General features: G+C 44.6%; 2 protein-coding genes across 11 annotated transcripts in view; both read right to left on the bottom strand.

Annotated features, from left to right (window-relative positions):
* ARHGEF12 (Rho guanine nucleotide exchange factor 12) overlaps positions 1–2,840 on the bottom strand; it is a 149,537-nt gene extending 146,697 nt beyond the window's left edge. For 2 of the 3 annotated variants that reach the window (XM_023208480.2, XM_023208482.2), the window contains exon 1: positions 1,788–2,840. In XM_023208480.2, coding sequence (XP_023064248.1) covers positions 1,788–1,819 — 32 coding nt within the window. In that variant the 5' untranslated portion in view covers positions 1,820–2,840. The remainder of the gene's footprint in view (positions 1–1,787) is intronic. The other variant, XM_023208481.3, reaches the window with a different exon arrangement.
* Positions 2,841–5,286: 2,446 nt separating this feature from the next.
* Positions 5,287–13,513, bottom strand: TLCD5 (TLC domain containing 5). Of its 8 annotated transcripts, none has more exons than XM_023208073.2 (4): positions 13,193–13,513; positions 10,932–11,131; positions 8,888–8,960; positions 5,287–8,530 (listed from the first exon to the last, which is right to left on the bottom strand). In XM_023208073.2, the coding sequence occupies exons 2-4, from the start codon at positions 11,128–11,130 to the stop codon at positions 8,422–8,424; spliced, it is 381 nt and encodes a 126-aa protein (XP_023063841.1). In that variant the 5' UTR covers position 11,131; positions 13,193–13,513; the 3' UTR covers positions 5,287–8,421. The 8 variants fall into 8 exon arrangements, with proteins under 8 accessions (XP_023063841.1, XP_023063837.1, XP_023063834.1 ...); XM_023208069.3 differs by having other exon boundaries at positions 10,932–11,450; positions 13,193–13,390; XM_023208068.2 differs by adding an exon at positions 11,246–11,450 and having other exon boundaries at positions 8,306–8,960; positions 13,193–13,262.
* Between the last annotated feature and the right edge of the window lie 2,977 nt (positions 13,514–16,490).

The following is a 16,490-nucleotide window of genomic DNA, read 5'->3' as shown; positions in this document are numbered from 1 at the left end:
AATCTGCAGATTAATCTTACAATATTCACTTTGTAATCTCTTGTGCCTAGCATAGTGCCTGGCAAAAAAAACAAAACAAAAAAAAAAAAAAACAGGCTTTCAACAATTTCATCCTTATTGAATGTTTATATGCCATCTAAGTTATAAAGAAGACAGAAGTCTCAAGATTCTATTTCCAAGATAACGAGAAGACAAGGAAAATCTCTGAGAAGCAATGCTGAAGAAAAATCGTTACTTGAGGGCTTTTAACTCACTTGTGTGTGGAATGAGTTCGTTCTGTTTCTATAAATTAAACACCTCAGCATCGCAATGAAAACCAACATTACATTAGTTCCTACTAAGACTTTTGTTTACAGGCTCAACAGAAAGAGCCATAATTGAATGAACCAGGAAAACAATTATCCCCACACCCGTAAAAGTGACTTCTCAGAAGTGAAACACCCTGAAAGGGAAAAAATGGGGATAACCAGAAGAAAGCAAGATAAGCATTGTCAATACTTGGAAAAGTTAAAAATTATTTCATTGAAAATGAAAACCCACTTTGAAAAATACACAAAGAGTAAATATAAATACTTTAAATATTTAACGGACTCTTTTAAGTGAACATTCATGTGATGCTGGGAAGCATCAACAGGAAGAGGAAGTTCTGTTTCTGGAGTAGCTGTTATGGTATGATAATGGAATTTGGCCCTTTTAAAATCAACAAATGAGTCTTACAATTGGGTAAAACTCTTATTAGGAAATTAGACTACTTTGTGCAGAAGCACTATTGTTGCACTTTTCATCAAAGAGCTTTGACCCTCTAATTCAGTTACTTGATCTATTTTTTCATGATATAATGATTTGAAGATTAACTTAAAAATAAAGCAAGCTGACATTTCGGACCGGCATGCAGTGTCACAATGAAACTGAGAAATGAAATGTGGTCAAGGAATCAATATGCTTTTTATCCCTTGCCCTATAAACAAAAGTAACTTAGGATAAGCAAACTGTACTTCAACCACACATGGTCTAGCTCCATTCGCCACACACCACCATGCAACACTGGTAAGTGCTATAAAGGACAGACACAGAATTCAACAAATTCAGCTGCGCGCTTATACTATGCTTACGGTTTATATCTCTTAAACGCCAAGTGTTCTGGGAGATGAAATATTTAAATACAAGAATTAAAAGCAAACCCCATGATTTACCCTCATTTCTTCAGCTCCTGGACATTGCTTCCAGCAAGAACCTGTGATTTACTGGTAATGTCAACATTCTGGAAAGTTATTAGATAATAATTAAACACTGTGCAGGTCAACATCCCAAAGAGATCAAGTTCCCAGGTCACCATGCAGTAGGCTCAACATTAAGTTCACAGGTAGAAATTCCTAAAATGTAATTGTCTTGAGAAACTACTGCAGGACAGGGCTAAAGCTGAGAAATAATACACGAATACCAAGTCGACTTCAGGAACCGACCTTCACCCAAAATGACCTTCTGCTCTGATTTCCAAACGAGTACACAATCCTAATGCACACTACAGGCAGAAAACCACAATAATGGTTTTGCCTCCCCCTTCTCTGAGAATCGGGAGGGAAGTTTCTCTCCGGAAAAATTACATTTCCAAAAGTCAATCAACTGGATAACTCGGCAGCAACCCCAGGCTAACTGCACTGCTCCGAAACAACCCTCTTTCCTCTGCCTGTCAACTTCGCTGGCCAAAGGCAATCTGCAATCACCGACTCCCCTGCTAGGTCAGACCCGATTCCGGGAGGCCGAGCGAAGGAGGAATTCATACCAACCTGTCGGTGATAGTAGACTGTGTGCCACTCATTGGGGCCCTTGGCGAGAGGTCCTCCTTTTATCCAACTTGCATTTTACAGTAACACCTCCTCCCCACCCCCAGTGCTCTGGGATCAGGCCCAACTCCGTCAGGGACACAGAAGTCCAACTCAAAACTCCATTCAGTCATCTAGACCATCCGATTGGAAGGGGTCAACGGATGCGGGTTGGAGGAAAACAAGTTATCTCCCAAAACAAACTGAGAAAGCCAGGGAGCGAGTCAGTCCAGACTGAGTCGAGCTAGCGAGAAATCCTCCAGAAGGCACAAGGAGAAACTTCCTCAGAGAGAGAAGTCCGCGCGCCGTGGGAAGGGGACCCGGGACTCCCGCCGGGGCTGGGGCGGGATCAGCTCAGGGACGGGTGTCGGCTCCTCCTCTGGAGTCTCGGGGCCTCGAACTGCCCGCCGCGGCAAGGGCCGGGGCCCTCCCTCCCGGCTCTCTATCTGGGGCTGCCGGCCGCTCCTGGCCGCAGCGTTGGCCGCGTCTCCGGCCGTCCCGCGCCGGGCTCGCGCGGTTCCATGTCCCGGGCCCGGGGCTCCTCCTCTGCTCGCCGCCCCCACCAGGCTCCCGGTGCTGGGACGAGCCGCGGGCGCCGGGGGAGGGGTCCCGCGGCCCGAGGTGACAGGGACCCGTGTCTCTCAGCGCCGCGGGCTGCTCCCCATCCCTTTGAGGCCCGGACTCTTCCGCAGTCGCCAGAGGCGGCGGCTCCTCCCCGACGCTCCCCGCGAGGGGCGGGAGATGCCCGTCCGGCCCGGCCTGGAAGCCCTGGTCCGGGAGGCGGAGGCGGAGGCGGCGGCTTCTCCCCGCGCAGGGCCGGCTCGCCGGGTTCTGGAGGCCCTCGCGGGAGCGCGCGCAGACAGCGGAGGAGGCTGGCGGCGGTGGGGGCCGCGCAACCGCGGGCGCGCGCGCGGGTTCCGGTTCCGGTGCTGGCTTCCCGGCCCTAGCCGCGTCCGGCGCGAGCTCGCGCTTCCCGTCCCCAGCCGACTTTTTTGGCCCCCTCCCCTCTGACTTCGGGAAGCCGCCTCACCCGGGATCCCTCCGCCGCTCTGGCTTGCGCTCCCGCCCTTGAAGGACGCCTCCGCCGGAGCCCTGTTTGGGGGAGCGAAAAAGTAGTCCTGCGGGGCGGAGGGAGGTGGGACCGGTGCAGTCCCGGGAGGCCCACCCACCTCCCGCGGCGCCTGGGCCCCTGAGTGCCGATACGTTCTCTTTCGAGGCCAGTTTGTACTAAGTCTACTTTCACCAGAGATCTCCCGAGAGCGCCCCCCAGATCCCGAGGACATCGTGCCGGGAGGCTCTTTGGAAATTACCAGCCCCCCTTGTCCTGGAAACTTTTATTCCTTAAGGGAATGTACTCTCTCTCCTGTCTTCTGGCTGCAAGCGTTCTGCCAGTGACCGGCCGGCGCCCCTCGCTGCCTCCGCAGGCCCCGCTTACCTGGGCACCTGCCGGCTCCGGGGGGAGAGCGCGGCGGGAGCCGGAGGCGCAGGGCTGAGGGAGAGCAGCTGGGGACTGCAGCCAGGGCTTCTCGGTATAAATATTACTTTTAGGCTGCTTTTGCCTTGGCAAAATGAAATGTGTTATTTGCCAAATTGAGAAGGCATGGTGCTTTCCATGGCGACTTAACAAGCGTGTTGTGGGAAGAAATGGGAGAAAAAACGAAGTATATTTATCCAGTAGATAGCATTACGGTTCTCTTTGAAGGGTTCCAAACGTTTTTTCGTTTTTTTTCCCCTGCTGGGTAGAGAGATTTAGATACCCATCTAGTTTTATGATTTAATAATTCAGTATTATGGCAATTTAGGTACCACGTATAATACAGGTCTTCAGTTCTGCCTGCAAACGTCTAAAGTGCCTATTCCCTTTATCAAACTATTTTCAGACTTTCGAGCGTAAACCTATGTTGGTGGCAAGGAATTTCAGCCATTTTGTGGAATCCAAGTAGCAAATCAAATCTAATAAACAGTGGATGTGGAGAGAGGAAACAATTACCTCTTAACAATGCTGTTGCAAAAAGTCATTCCACAACAGTTCATGAAAGGATCATTATCCCCGAATAGAGGCATGAGCTCACACTGACGTTTGTTAGAACGGGGGGCGTGGAAAAAAAAAAAAGGAAAAGATAAACAGAGGCCAGAGACGACTCTATTGCTCGATTTTTTAGGTTCAAGGCACAGCCAGCTAATTTTGTAATGTTTATTTTTGGAAAGAATAGAAGCGGATTAGCCAAGGCACTTTCCTAATGATGAGACCAGGACACATTGCCACCTGCTGGTGTATCCTAGCATGACAATTCTACCCTGAAGACTCTTAAATTGAGTGTTTACATGTAACTGAAACGAATCCCATTCATCTCTCTCTCTATATATACACACTGACCAAAATGCAAACCTTATTCCCAAACTTAATAAATCTTTCTTAAAAGTATTAAGTAACTTATTTTCCCCTATTCTAATAATGTTACAGTGTTAAGTATCAAATTAATTGAACCCAATGACTCATCAAATCATGCATTTTAAAAATGAGTTCCTCCCTTCCCTTAATACTTGAGGGAAGCCTCAATACTTAAGCTTCAGGAATAAAACAAACTGGGAAAGTTTCCTAATTCACCTTCTCTTCCTTGCATACAAAACCTCTTGGCAAGCTGCTTTCAAGATCTTTCCAAACTTAAACAGACCCACGGTTCTAGCTGTGAGCAAAGAAGGCATTTTGCTGTGAGAAAGCTTCAGAAGCTGGTAAGCAAAAGATTGAATGAAGCAGTGGTTATTCATTCCAGAACTAATTTTTTTTAATGATGAAAATCTCTATAGTCACCTACAAAGCATTGATGATTTAAAAAACAAACAAACAAACAAAAAACCCTCAAAGCCTCTTTAAAGCTGCTGGTAGCTCAACTGTTGTAAAGGCTGTAACTATAGGATGCCTTCAGAAAGTCAAGCCAGTCTAGGTAGAACACACTCCTCAGGGTCAGTATTACTTTACCTAGAAAAATGACATGGATGACCCAATCCACTGGACATGCTCTTTGAGGAGGTTTTCCAATGGGGATTATTCTAAACCACATTCTCATCCTCTTGTCCATTCTTTCAACATGCTTATTAAGTATCTACTATGCGTCCCAGACTGTTTTAGGCATTGGTAGTACAGTCCTCAAGACAGGGCCTCCAGCTGTCTTCAGATGATGTCTCTGATGTCAACTCACTTGACATCACCATTTTCAAGGCAAGTGTCCAAACAGGTGGCAGAACAAGAAACACATTAAGGTTCTTCCTCTCTCTTTTGGCAAACTGTTTTCTGTATGTCAATTGTTACTCCCCAAAATGACAAAATTGGGGGAATGACGGATAATGAACAGCAGATTAGTGAAATTCACTAGTAAGTATGAATACAGGTCAACATTTCTACAGGTCAAAAGGCTTTTTTTAACTTCTTGGAAAAACCACCACAAAAATATAAAGCCAGACTCTGGATATATAAAAAGTTGTTTTACTTTTACAAAATTTAGTACAAATCTTATGGAAATATAAATCCTTCTTGAACAGTGTTCGTTATCATTACATAGTAATCCAGTGCAAATGAGTACTTCATTTTGTCCGAGTATACCACACATTCATTAGCCCTTCATTTACCTGTGGTTTCAAAACTTAGCATCATCTTAACTGCTGAGTCATCTTCAGTTCACATTGTTCTCTCAGAAGTTTTTTCATAGTTATTAGTAACAACATCAAGAAAAGCTGAAATGAGGGATTCCCTTCCCCTTACCAATTATTCAGATTTCTCACCATTCAAAAAAATCTACATACAGTCCCATGAAAGTGTTCCCAAAACAATATCTGCAGTCCCTTCATTTCTGAGGAGTAAGAGAGAAAAAGAATTGGTACCACATTAAGCCTGTTCATTTATCTGGTATGGAACAGGTTGCACTGTGCCAAAATTCAAGAGCCAGCTTTTTTTCTGTTTTTTTAAGCTCATGTGCCAAGCCACTCTTCTCTACGAGTCTTGCTAAAATCAGCATTCCCCAGCATCCTACTTTGACTGCAATTTTATTGGAAAGAAGCTCACCAGCATTTTAGGGGCACTCATCATAGAAAAAAAAAAGTGGAAATTAAGAAAAAAAACAGGAAGTTGAGATGCTGACAGATTATCTCAATGCCCAGCAAAACTCTTTAACCAAATGACATTCATTTTTAAAGACGCACTGTTAACATGCATTTAAAGTTACTGTTTCCTGAACAGTGATGACTTTACACCATTCCAACCCACTCCCTCATGCCTGGTTTCTGTGGCCAAGACCATTTTCCATTTTCAAGACCACTCATGGCTGAGCATGGTGGCTCACGCCTGTAATCCCAGCACTTTGGGAAGCTGAGGCGGGCAGGTCATGAAGTCAGGAGTTCGAGACCAGCCTGGCCAATATGGTGAAACCCCGTCTCTACTAAAAATACAAAAAGTAGCCAGGCATGGTGGCACACGCCTGTAGTCCCAGCTACTCGGGAGGCTGAGGCAGGAGAATCACTTGAACCCAGAAGGCGGAGGTTGCAGTAAGTCGAGATGACTCCACTGCACTCCAGCCCAGGTGACAGAGCAAGACTCCATCTCTAAAAAAAAAAAAACCACTCATTACATTAGATCACCAGTGGCCATGGAATGAACTGACACTTCCTACTGACCATCCTTGACTCCAGTAGCACCATATGCTTGCTCACCCACTGAGCTAATCAAACACCATTGACTTAAATAACACGGTAAAAATAATCAATAAATACACAAATAAATACTTCATGTTTTCATAAAAGCCCTACAAGAAAGACCTCCATTAATAAAATGCCACATAATGTCTCTATGAAATATACTACAGGGTATTTCATTCATTCACAATAGGTTTAAACTCAGGCAAAGAAGAAACAAGTAACCTATCCAAATGATCTGGCAAGTGAGTAGCAAAATTAGTTAAAAGAACCCAGGAATTCTTGATTCTTAACCCCTTGTTCTAAGCTTATATTCTTGCTTCTCTTGGAGACTGTCACACTAAGAATTATTATTTTTTTTCCTTTCAAGACTGGCCTTGTTGTATTAGTTTCTTCATAGAGTGGTACCATTTTATAAAAATAAGAAAAGCAGGAGTACTAAAAGGGAATGTATCTAAAATGAAAAAAAAAAAAAAAAATTGACCTCATCCCCCTGAGGCCAGTATACACTTTAAAGTCTTTGGTTCTAGTTTGCAATATGTACAGCAGAGCTGAAATCTAAACTGCCATCTCAAGCACAGTGGAAGCCACATGATAAATCCCTATGGAATTTAGTCATAGCCTCAAATGCCTAGGAGATTAATGCACAAAAGCCCTGAGAACTGGCGTAGTTTTCCCGGTAGGGCAGAACCCATATAACAGGACTCAGTAAATCTACCCACACTTCATTCATCTCAAATCCAAAGCCCTAACTCTACAGGTTTTTGTGCAGAAAAGAGTTAACATAGCAGGCCTAAACTGCTATCCTTGGAGAGGCCTGATTACAGGGTTGGCCCCTGGCCGGCATTTGGGAACTCAGATTTTGGAAGGGCTCCCACCATTAACTGATAAGACTGGCTTACTGTGTCTGAACTGTTTGTGCAAACAATATGGCTTATGCTGAACACCTGCTTTCCTTTTGAAAGCCTCGAATTTTGCTATCTGCCAGGGAAAGACTGCCTAGGTGACCTGTCCTCAGTAAAAACCTTGGGCACTGAGTCTGTAATGACCTTGTCCAGTAGATAGCCCATTCACACGTTTTCACAAATCACTGCTAGGAGAACTAAGCGCATCCTGTGTGATTCCATTGGGAGAGACTCTGGAAACTTATGCTTGCTTTACCCTAGACTTTGTCTCAGGTGCCTTTTCCTTTTACCGATTTTTCTTTGAATCTTTTCACTACAATAAATCAAAACTATGAGTAAGACTATATGCTGAGTCCACTGAGTCCTCCTAGAGAATTATGGAACCTGGCAGTGGTCTTGGGCACCTCTGGCACAGTTGGTATAGGAGGTTCAGTAAGTAACGCTCTCCTTCGCTGCCGCAGTTTCACTCTCGCCCTCCTACGCCCCTCTGTTTAAGCGGCCCAATTCCCCGATCTAATGTTCAGAATCCCAAAGGCATGTCTCTTTCTGAAAGCCCCTCACCTTATAGTAAATGGGGTAAACTTAGATAAATAGATACATGGAAAGCAGAAATAAGTGTTTATTGAAAGAGTTAGTTCTCAAAGGAACAAGAAATAGCACTAATCTTTTTTCAGTTCCTTTCTAAACTGCCTGAACATCAAACCTCCCAGGGACAGGAGGACCCAGGGTCACCACAAATGAAAACAAATGCCAGTTGTACTCACTTCACAGTTCTGACTTATTCCCAACTACCATGGAGTATCCGCACTTTCTACAACTGTGCCACTGTAGAAGTTGGTGTTTTAATACTGATATATGCTCGGCTTGAAGACTGACCAAATTGATCAATAAATTTAGCCCTTTTTTGAAACCTAAGTTTGTTATAAGCATAATTCCGTAACAGTCATATTTCCAACCTGGTTTCCATGGCTGACTTAACCCAATCCATAATCTGGAGCAAGCCTTGGCTAGTGTATTTTGAGATGTCCGTTGTGTTTCAGCTGCCGTTCCTCACTCCGCCTGCTTCTCCAAGCATGGTACTTCTTGATGCTCTTCCTCCATGCAAAGCGCCAGATGCTAAACATGAAACACCAAGACACAGCATACATCGCTACTCCCCCAGCCTTCACAAACCACTTAGGCGTGGGGGAGACCATTTCACAGAAAAGGAGGCGAGCTCCTACACCAATCCTCACTCCTGTGAACAGAGCCACAAAGAGGAAGTCCACTACATCTCCAGTGAAACTGTGATAGTGTCCTGTTTCCCGGAGAAACCAGCGCATCTGTAGCAAGGGATTGGTAAGCTCACTTCCAAAAAGGACTGCATTGACCTCTGTGCCAGATTCCCCAAGCACAAGGGCCATGATAATGCCCAAGATACTCAATGTGTGATGAGCCAGCATCAAGGCACCCTCAGACTGGAAGTAGATGCACCAGCCCAAGTCGAAGATGAAGTAGCCCAAGGTGAGACACAGGACATGAACTTGGAGAGGTGTATTGGGTGAGCCTGAAATAAACCAAGACGGAAGCAAATTGAGTGACTAGGAATTGTGCTACCTTGCACAGGGATCCTATGTTGTTGCCTTTCAAACCTTACTGAACACTAAAACAAAAACAATGGTAGGCACATGCTTTTTAATGAGGGCCATAGAAAGACTAAAATATAAAATCTAGGCCTTTATCAAACTAAATGATGGTCAGACCTCAGGAAATGCTGTTCTGATGAATCTGACTTCAGTGAGTTTGCATTCCAGTGAACACAGGCAATAATGTGTGTCCTCTCCGTGGAACAGCATAAAATCCAATTATTTTGTTTCTTCAATTAAAATCCTACACTTTTTTTTTTTTTTTACCCTTCTAAAGGTTTATTTCCAGACTCTTGGATAATTGTTTCCTGAATGTCAGATTTTTTTTCTCAGCTTAATGGGTTACGTTATTGAACACTCAGTGGCCCTAACCTATCCTGAAAGTAGATTCTGGAGAGGGCCCCAGAAGTTAGTGTGTGCTCATGTCCAGGAACATATGTTTTAAGGACCTGACATATTTGAAACCATTTAGAACCTTCATATAAAACACAAAGCTTAACAGTTGCTTTCATCGGTTTGACAGTTTGGGGGGAAAACTCAGAAATTCGGTAAGAGAAGCTAAAGAAATATTTTAAAAAATTATATTCCAGGGGAGTTAAGGGTTGCATTGTGTCCCCCCTCCCCAAATTCATATGCTAAAGCCCTTAACCAGCAGTACCTCGGAATGTGAGTGTATTTGGAAATAGGGCCTTTAAAGAGGTAATCTAGTTAAAATGGGGTAACTAGAGTAATCCAATATGACTGTTATCCTTAAAAGAAGGGATTAGGACACAGATATGCATGCATACACACACACACACACACACACACACACACACACACACACAGAGGGGTGACCATGAAAGGACACAGTGGGAGGGCGGGCATCTGCGAGCCAAGGACAGAGGCCTCAGAAGAAAGCAACCCTGCTAACAACTTGAACTTGGACTTGTAGCCTCCAGAATTTTAATAAAAATTGCATATTTACGAAAGTAACACTTGTACATCTGGTAACAAAAAGGATAAGAATAGCTCATCCTCTTAACATAGACATGGAAAGATGCTGTCTTTTGAGTAGAATTTTAAGAAAATAAACATCTGGTTAAGCCACCCACTCTGTGGTACTGTGTTATGGCAGCCCCAACCAATTAATACAAGGGGGTAAAATTTTTGCATAGTCGGCTGGGTGCCGTGGCTCAAGCCTGTAATCCCAGCACTTTGGGAGGCTGAGGCGGGCGGATCATGAGGTCAGGAGATCAAGACCATCCTGACTAACATGGTGAAACCCCGTCTCTACTAAAAATACAAAAAAAATTAGCCGGGCGTGGGGGCGGACACCTGTAGTCCCAGCTACTCGGGAGGCTGAGGCAGGAGAATGGCGCGAACCCAGGAGGTGGAGCTTGCAGTGAGCTGAGATTGAGCCACTGCACCCTAGCCTGGGCAACAGAGCAAGACTCCATCTCAAAAAAAAAAAAAAAAATTGCATACTTACGAAAGTAACACTTGTACATCTAGTAACAAATAGGATAAGGAACATCTCATCCTCTTAACATAGAAATGGAAAGATGCTGTCTTTTGAGTAGACAGTCAAGTAAAAGTTGCAAGTTGACAACAATATGTGTAATACAGTTCTATTTGTGTCTTTTGGAATATGTTGATACTGGCTTTATGGTTTTTATATTTCTGATTAAATTGTAACAAGCAATTTAAAATTTATTTTAAAAGTAGAGAGTTATGAAAAGCAGAAACAAGTGACAAACAATATCAGAGTTAACAATGAAGAAGAGTGAGGATTCCAATACAAAATTATAATGGGAATTATTCTTCAATATTGTACAAATTCTGTTTAAAAGTCCCATGCTTCTAAGACTACCCCCAAATCATAAATCCCTAAGGGAAAATCCCCTACCTACCTGGGTGGGTAAAAGGCCATGGGCCATCAATGAAGCCAATATAAGCGGAGAGGCCTATAGAGAGGACTCCATGGGTGAAGGTGACCAGCCGGCAGCTCCACTCATAGCTTCGGTGCTTATTCAGGTGGCAGAAAGAAATATAGAGCGAGAGCCAGCCACACAGGCTGCACAGCACCTGCAGACACAGAGCTAATGCCATCCTGCGATGAAAAGACCAAAACCAGAAAAACAAAGAATGCACCCTAAGAAAACAGCATTGGGTCATTTTGTGTATATGTCCTCATTTCTATTATAGAATAGTTCAAAAATATTGCCTTATCTTGTTTTCCTTATCTACACAGCCAAGAATCTTCTATTTAAGTATGGCTGTATTTATAATTCCAAGTTCCTCAGAGATAACATATTAGCAACTGGTGAATGCTGTAAACTGGAAACCAGGAACCGCACTCTGAGCTGGTAGGCTGGCATCACATTTTATGATAAGTAAATGTCAATAATAACCCTCCAGTGCTGACTGAGCTTGGGCAATAATACACAAATAATAAAGCACATGTATTAAGTAATATCTTTACAGTTCAAAAACCCCAATGAAAAGCACTCATGAAAAAATAGAACACTGCCACTTTGGTTTCTGTGAGAGGTCACATGACACATGGCAGTTTAATGTGGTTTTAAGCTGATACTTAATTCAGCTGAGGTCTGGATTTGGGTCACAGGTTTATCAGTCAAAAACAAAACTTGGGATAAACTTAAATATAGAACTAAACAAAGAGTCCAGACATCTTGGAGGTTGGGGGGAAATCCTGGCTTTATTCAGTTCTGAAATCCAACCCAAAGATTTGCCAAGCGTGAAGCAGAAGGATTCCAAGGTTCAAGAGGTGGGGAGTTTTTGTTGAGATCTAAAAATATACTTAAGGCAACTATTCAGTTAAAAATGAAATGACGCCAGAAAGCTGTACTGGTGACAAATACGTTAGGACAAGAACAGCTATAACTGAGTCAATTTGGTCACACAGGACCAAAATCTAAAAATGAGCAAGATGTTGTTATTCGTATTCATTAGTTCCTCCATTGAAACGTACAAATAAAAAGTCAAAAACATATCAGACATCTGCTTCATCTCAGCAGAAATTGTCTGCATGGCTATGCTTATTGCTTAACCTTATTCTGACCAGTGAAATAATATCTGTGGAAGTCAATACACACGCCACTTCCCAAGAACGCTATCCAGAAAGGGCTTCATGAAGGTCAAGGTCTGTACAGCTTTCATCTGAAATCAGATTTCCATTCAAGAAAACAGTACGTGTCCATAATAGACTTGGGTTCCAATTCTGTCTCTGCCCCTAGAGAGACCAGCCATAAGAGTGTGGGCAAATCACTTTAACCTCTAGAACCCCAGTTTAAAAAAAAAAGAAAGAAAGAAAGAAAAGAAAATAAGGAGGAGGAGGAGAGGGAAGGAGAGGAAGGGAAAGGAAAGAAAGAGACTAGGACTGGAGAACTCTACAGTCCGGTCCAGTTCTGACATGGAGTTCTGAAATAAACTTTGTAAAATATCAAGGCCAATTCTCAGAGTAAGGGCCAGAAATACAAAGTATCCCGCGTGAAGAGAACTGCCCTCCCCTGTCTCCTTCTAAAGGCCAGGGTCACTGGCCAGTAATGCGGATCAGCTCATTTGGATATGCCTATTAGTATTTTTAGAGTCCTCTTCTCTGAATCCTAATTCCTTGGCAGAACAGAGAAAACAGTAGCCCATTTACAAACACTTAAATAAAAGAACAGACATTCGTAAATGGCAGACACAACTCTATGACCTTGGGAACTCCCTGTGTGGGTTTCGGCTTTTTGCTCTTGGTTTTTGCCAAAGAACGGAAGGGCATTTGGAAGGCCATCGCCGCTCAAAGGTCCAAGGCTCCTCTCCTGGTTTCTCCCGTTCCAGGGCCAGGCTGGCGAGCAGGAGCCTTGGAGCTGGCGTGGCTGGTGGCGAGCGCGGGTTCCGGGGCCTCGCAGGGACGGCGATCGCATCTCCGCGCCGCGGTGCCTGCGACGCTCGGCCACGCCCGGACCAAGAGACGGAGCCAGGCACCGTTATCCCCGCATCCGGCTGGCGCCGCAGCTTGGCGCAGGAAGGCCTCGGGCGCCCGAGGCAGGAGGAGGCCCGCTCCCCTTCGGAGGCCAGCCCGGGCCCTCTGCCGCCTCCTTCCCCAGTGGGCCGCGCGGACCCGGTGCCCACCCCGGCCCGGCGGTTCGCGCCGCGCGGTTACCTGGCGGAGCGTACCGGGAAGCCTCGGGCGCCCGGGCGCCCGCAGCTCCGGGCCGGGATCGCGGGAACAGGAAGCGGAGGAACCAGAGGGGGAGGACGAGACTGTGACGGAGGCGGAGGAGGAGCCGGGGGTCTGGGGGCACCTGCTGGCTGGGAGGATGGAGCGCAGAGCCGAAGCCTGGCCACCGACGTTCCGAAAGCGCGCGGGAGGGTCCTCCTTCTCTGGCGGGGGAGTCAAGAGGGATCTGGCGGTGACGTGAGACCTGCAGGTCGCTGCTCTTGTTTAGCTGTTGTTGTTTGTTTAAATCATTATCCATTTCTCCCCTCCCCTCAATGGGATAGCTCATCCAATCAATTTATCGAGTACCTACTAAGTGCTTGCAGCCTGACTAGGCATTGTGGGGGATGTAAGACTTCGTTCTCGCCCGTGTGCTTGAATTTAAGGCGTGAAACAGGAACTGATGAGCAGGAAAGTGCTCAGGCATGAGAATTAGAAGTTACAGTATTCCAGTGTCAGCCCTGTCACCAACTTGGCAGTAAAGCATAAGGCTTGAGAGTGAACCTTGCTTGGTATGTCTTTGGGCAAGTTACTTTTCTGTTACCTCCCTTTCCTCGGTCCTCAGAATGGGGATAGTAATAACACCTATCTCATAAGGTTATTTTGAGAATTTTTAAATATTATGTATGTAAAGTGCTTTGAACAATGACTGGCACATGAAAGTCACTACATAAAGGCCAATTGTTGTATTTCACGTTTGGTAAATCCTTTTCTTCTCTGGTTCTATTTTAATACCGAGCAGAGTAAGTTTGAGCGATAAGAATGGAGGCTCGAATGGGATAAAGACAATGTCTGCCTTGATTGATCAGGACAGGCAATCCTGGGTGCTGAGGAACCTAGACATTCTCAAAAGGAGAAGACCGTTAGCAGAGATGTGAGTGTTTAGACCATGCCTGGGGAATAGTAAATATTCTAGTTTTGGTCATTTGTCTTACCAACCCCTCAAAGGCAAGGATGGCACTGGTTTCATCTTTGTTTCCGTAGGACCTAGCATGAGGCAGGTACAATAAATGTTTGTATGTTGAATTGATGTGAAATGAGTCTGGAAAACTATTTTGGAAGCATATCACAGTTCCTAAAGTGTGTTGATCATCTGTGCCACTTGGGAAGTGTTTTCAAATACCCTGTGCAGGCTGTACCTTGAATATTATGATTTAGTAGGTTTGGTATCGGGTTCAAGGATCTGTATTTTTTTAAACCTGCCCAGAAGTCATTCAGATGATCACATTTGACAACCATTGCTGTTGGAGTCTTTAAATGCCTCTGATGCCAGCCTAAGATGCCAGGCTGAGATATCTTATGTGGAAGCCCATGATGTTATTGAACAAGGGAATCATATTATCATGCTCTCCAAGCCCTTGCTACTCCAAGTGTTGTCTATGGACCAGCAAAATCTGCATCACCTTGGAGTTCATCAGAGACTCAGAATCTCAGAACCTAACCCCGGACCTACCAAACAACATCTGCATTTTAACAAGTTCCCCAGTGATTCTTATACACATTTGGGCCGTAGTTCTTAACCTTGATAGCATGGTAGAATCACTTGGGAACTATTTAAAATCCTAATACCCAGGCCACACTCTGAAAAAAAGTAAATCAGAATCTCTGTGTGGATATCAATCATTTTAAAAGCTCCCTGGGTGATTCCAGTGTGCAACCAAAGTTGAGAACCCCAGCTCTAGCAATACTCAATTAAAATCAGTGTAAGATGAATTGGAGAAGACCTGTTACACATGTGTTGGGATAGACTGGATAACAGGTAATGATAGTCTGGAAAAGTAAAACATGGAAGGATCCACTTCACTGAATGGAGAGTGTGCAGAGCTCAACCTCTTCCCCCATTTGTTTTTGTTGCAGTATTTTTTTTTTTTTCTAGCATCTGATTCTGGACTTTCTTCCTGCTGCCATCGTTTCCCATGAAAGAACACAGTACTAAAGTCTTCAGGAGTCTAAAGGCTGAGGGGGCAAGGGAAAAGGGAAGGAGCCAGTTCCTTCTAAAGTATTGGGCCTTTATCCTAGGGTGACTGGGATTCTAGGTTCAAGCTGCATGACCTGGGATTAAATTTTGTTGATGTATCTATCTTTGGCCATAATCCCTGTTCCACCAGATCAGATCCTTGTCAACAGTAGCATCCCCCAGAAATTCTGGGCTGTTAAGGAGAGCAGGGGACGGGAAGCTCTCCGCCAATTTAATAACAATGAGAATAATCATCACAATAATCACAAATAACACCTATATTACTCTTATTAATGTACCAGGTATTGTTCCAAGCACTATCTATCTGTCTATATGTATATATATATATATATACACACACACACACATACACACACACTCATTTAATCCTCACAATTATATGGGATGGGACCTATTGTTATCTCCATTTTACAGGTGAGAAACTGAGTCATGGAGCAGTCAAGGCTTTCCCAAGGTGACACGGTTAGTAGGAGGCAGAGTAGGGTACAAACCCAGGCAATATGACTCTGGAGATCATGCCTGTATGGCAGATGCGCCTAACTGCGGTTAACCTTAAGTATACCCTGAGGATGACCCTGTGTGGCAGATGCACCTGAATGTATGTCTACTGTTCCAAGCATGGCCTACCCAGAGATTCATTCCTTATCTATGAGGAACATCTGAGCCCCTGGCCCAGCCCTTGGAACATGGGCCATACAGGGGGCTAAGGCCCTTTGTTTCATGTTACATGAACGTTGCCAGGTGGAGGTTGTTAGCGGGAGGGTGTTAGATGAAAGTGCTATATAAACTGCATGCTTTCTGCAGGCAGTGGTGGTTCTCCTGTCCAGCTTGTTGCCACTGGATCTCTCTTATGTAAGTTCCCCTCAACAAATCCTATGTCGCATTTGTTGGCTCTTGGTCTTTGGCCTCTTGAATCTGGTGCTATCCTTCCTGAAGTCAATAGGGATCTGGCATGACAATGCCCTTAACCACTGAGATATGCTGCCTCCACTTACGTAAAAATTCCTGCAGGTGTGCACTGTATTCTCCTGGATTCACAACTCCTATCTCAGTGAAGGGCGTTTAGAGGGAAGAAAGGAATTTTATATTTAAAAAACATAATTGCCTGTTATGTGCTAGTCACAATGTTAGCCACAGGGATACAGAAAAAAAAAAAAAAAAAAAAAAAAAAAAAAAACCGCAAGGTGGGGCCCCCCCCCCCAACAAAAGGCAGAAGAAGCAAGAAAGGAAATATGGGGGGGGCACCCAGAACCCACGAGGGGG

The sequence above is a fragment of the Piliocolobus tephrosceles genome, chromosome 13, assembly GCF_002776525.5.
Source record: "Piliocolobus tephrosceles isolate RC106 chromosome 13, ASM277652v3, whole genome shotgun sequence".
NCBI lineage: Eukaryota > Metazoa > Chordata > Mammalia > Primates > Cercopithecidae > Piliocolobus > Piliocolobus tephrosceles.
This window is presented reverse-complemented; position numbering and strand designations above follow the sequence as displayed.

What these genes read in the sequence shown, in the direction of transcription:
- TLCD5 (XM_023208066.3), bottom strand. Translation starts at nt 11,196, where the DNA reads ATGACCCAATGCTGTTTTCTTAGGGTGCATTCTTTGTTTTTCTGGTTT. An exon ending in ATGGCCTTTTACCCACCCAG is followed by an intron (nt 8,961 to 10,931) that starts GTAGGTAGGGGA and finishes GGTTTATTTCAG; the next exon opens with GCTCACCCAATACACCTCTC.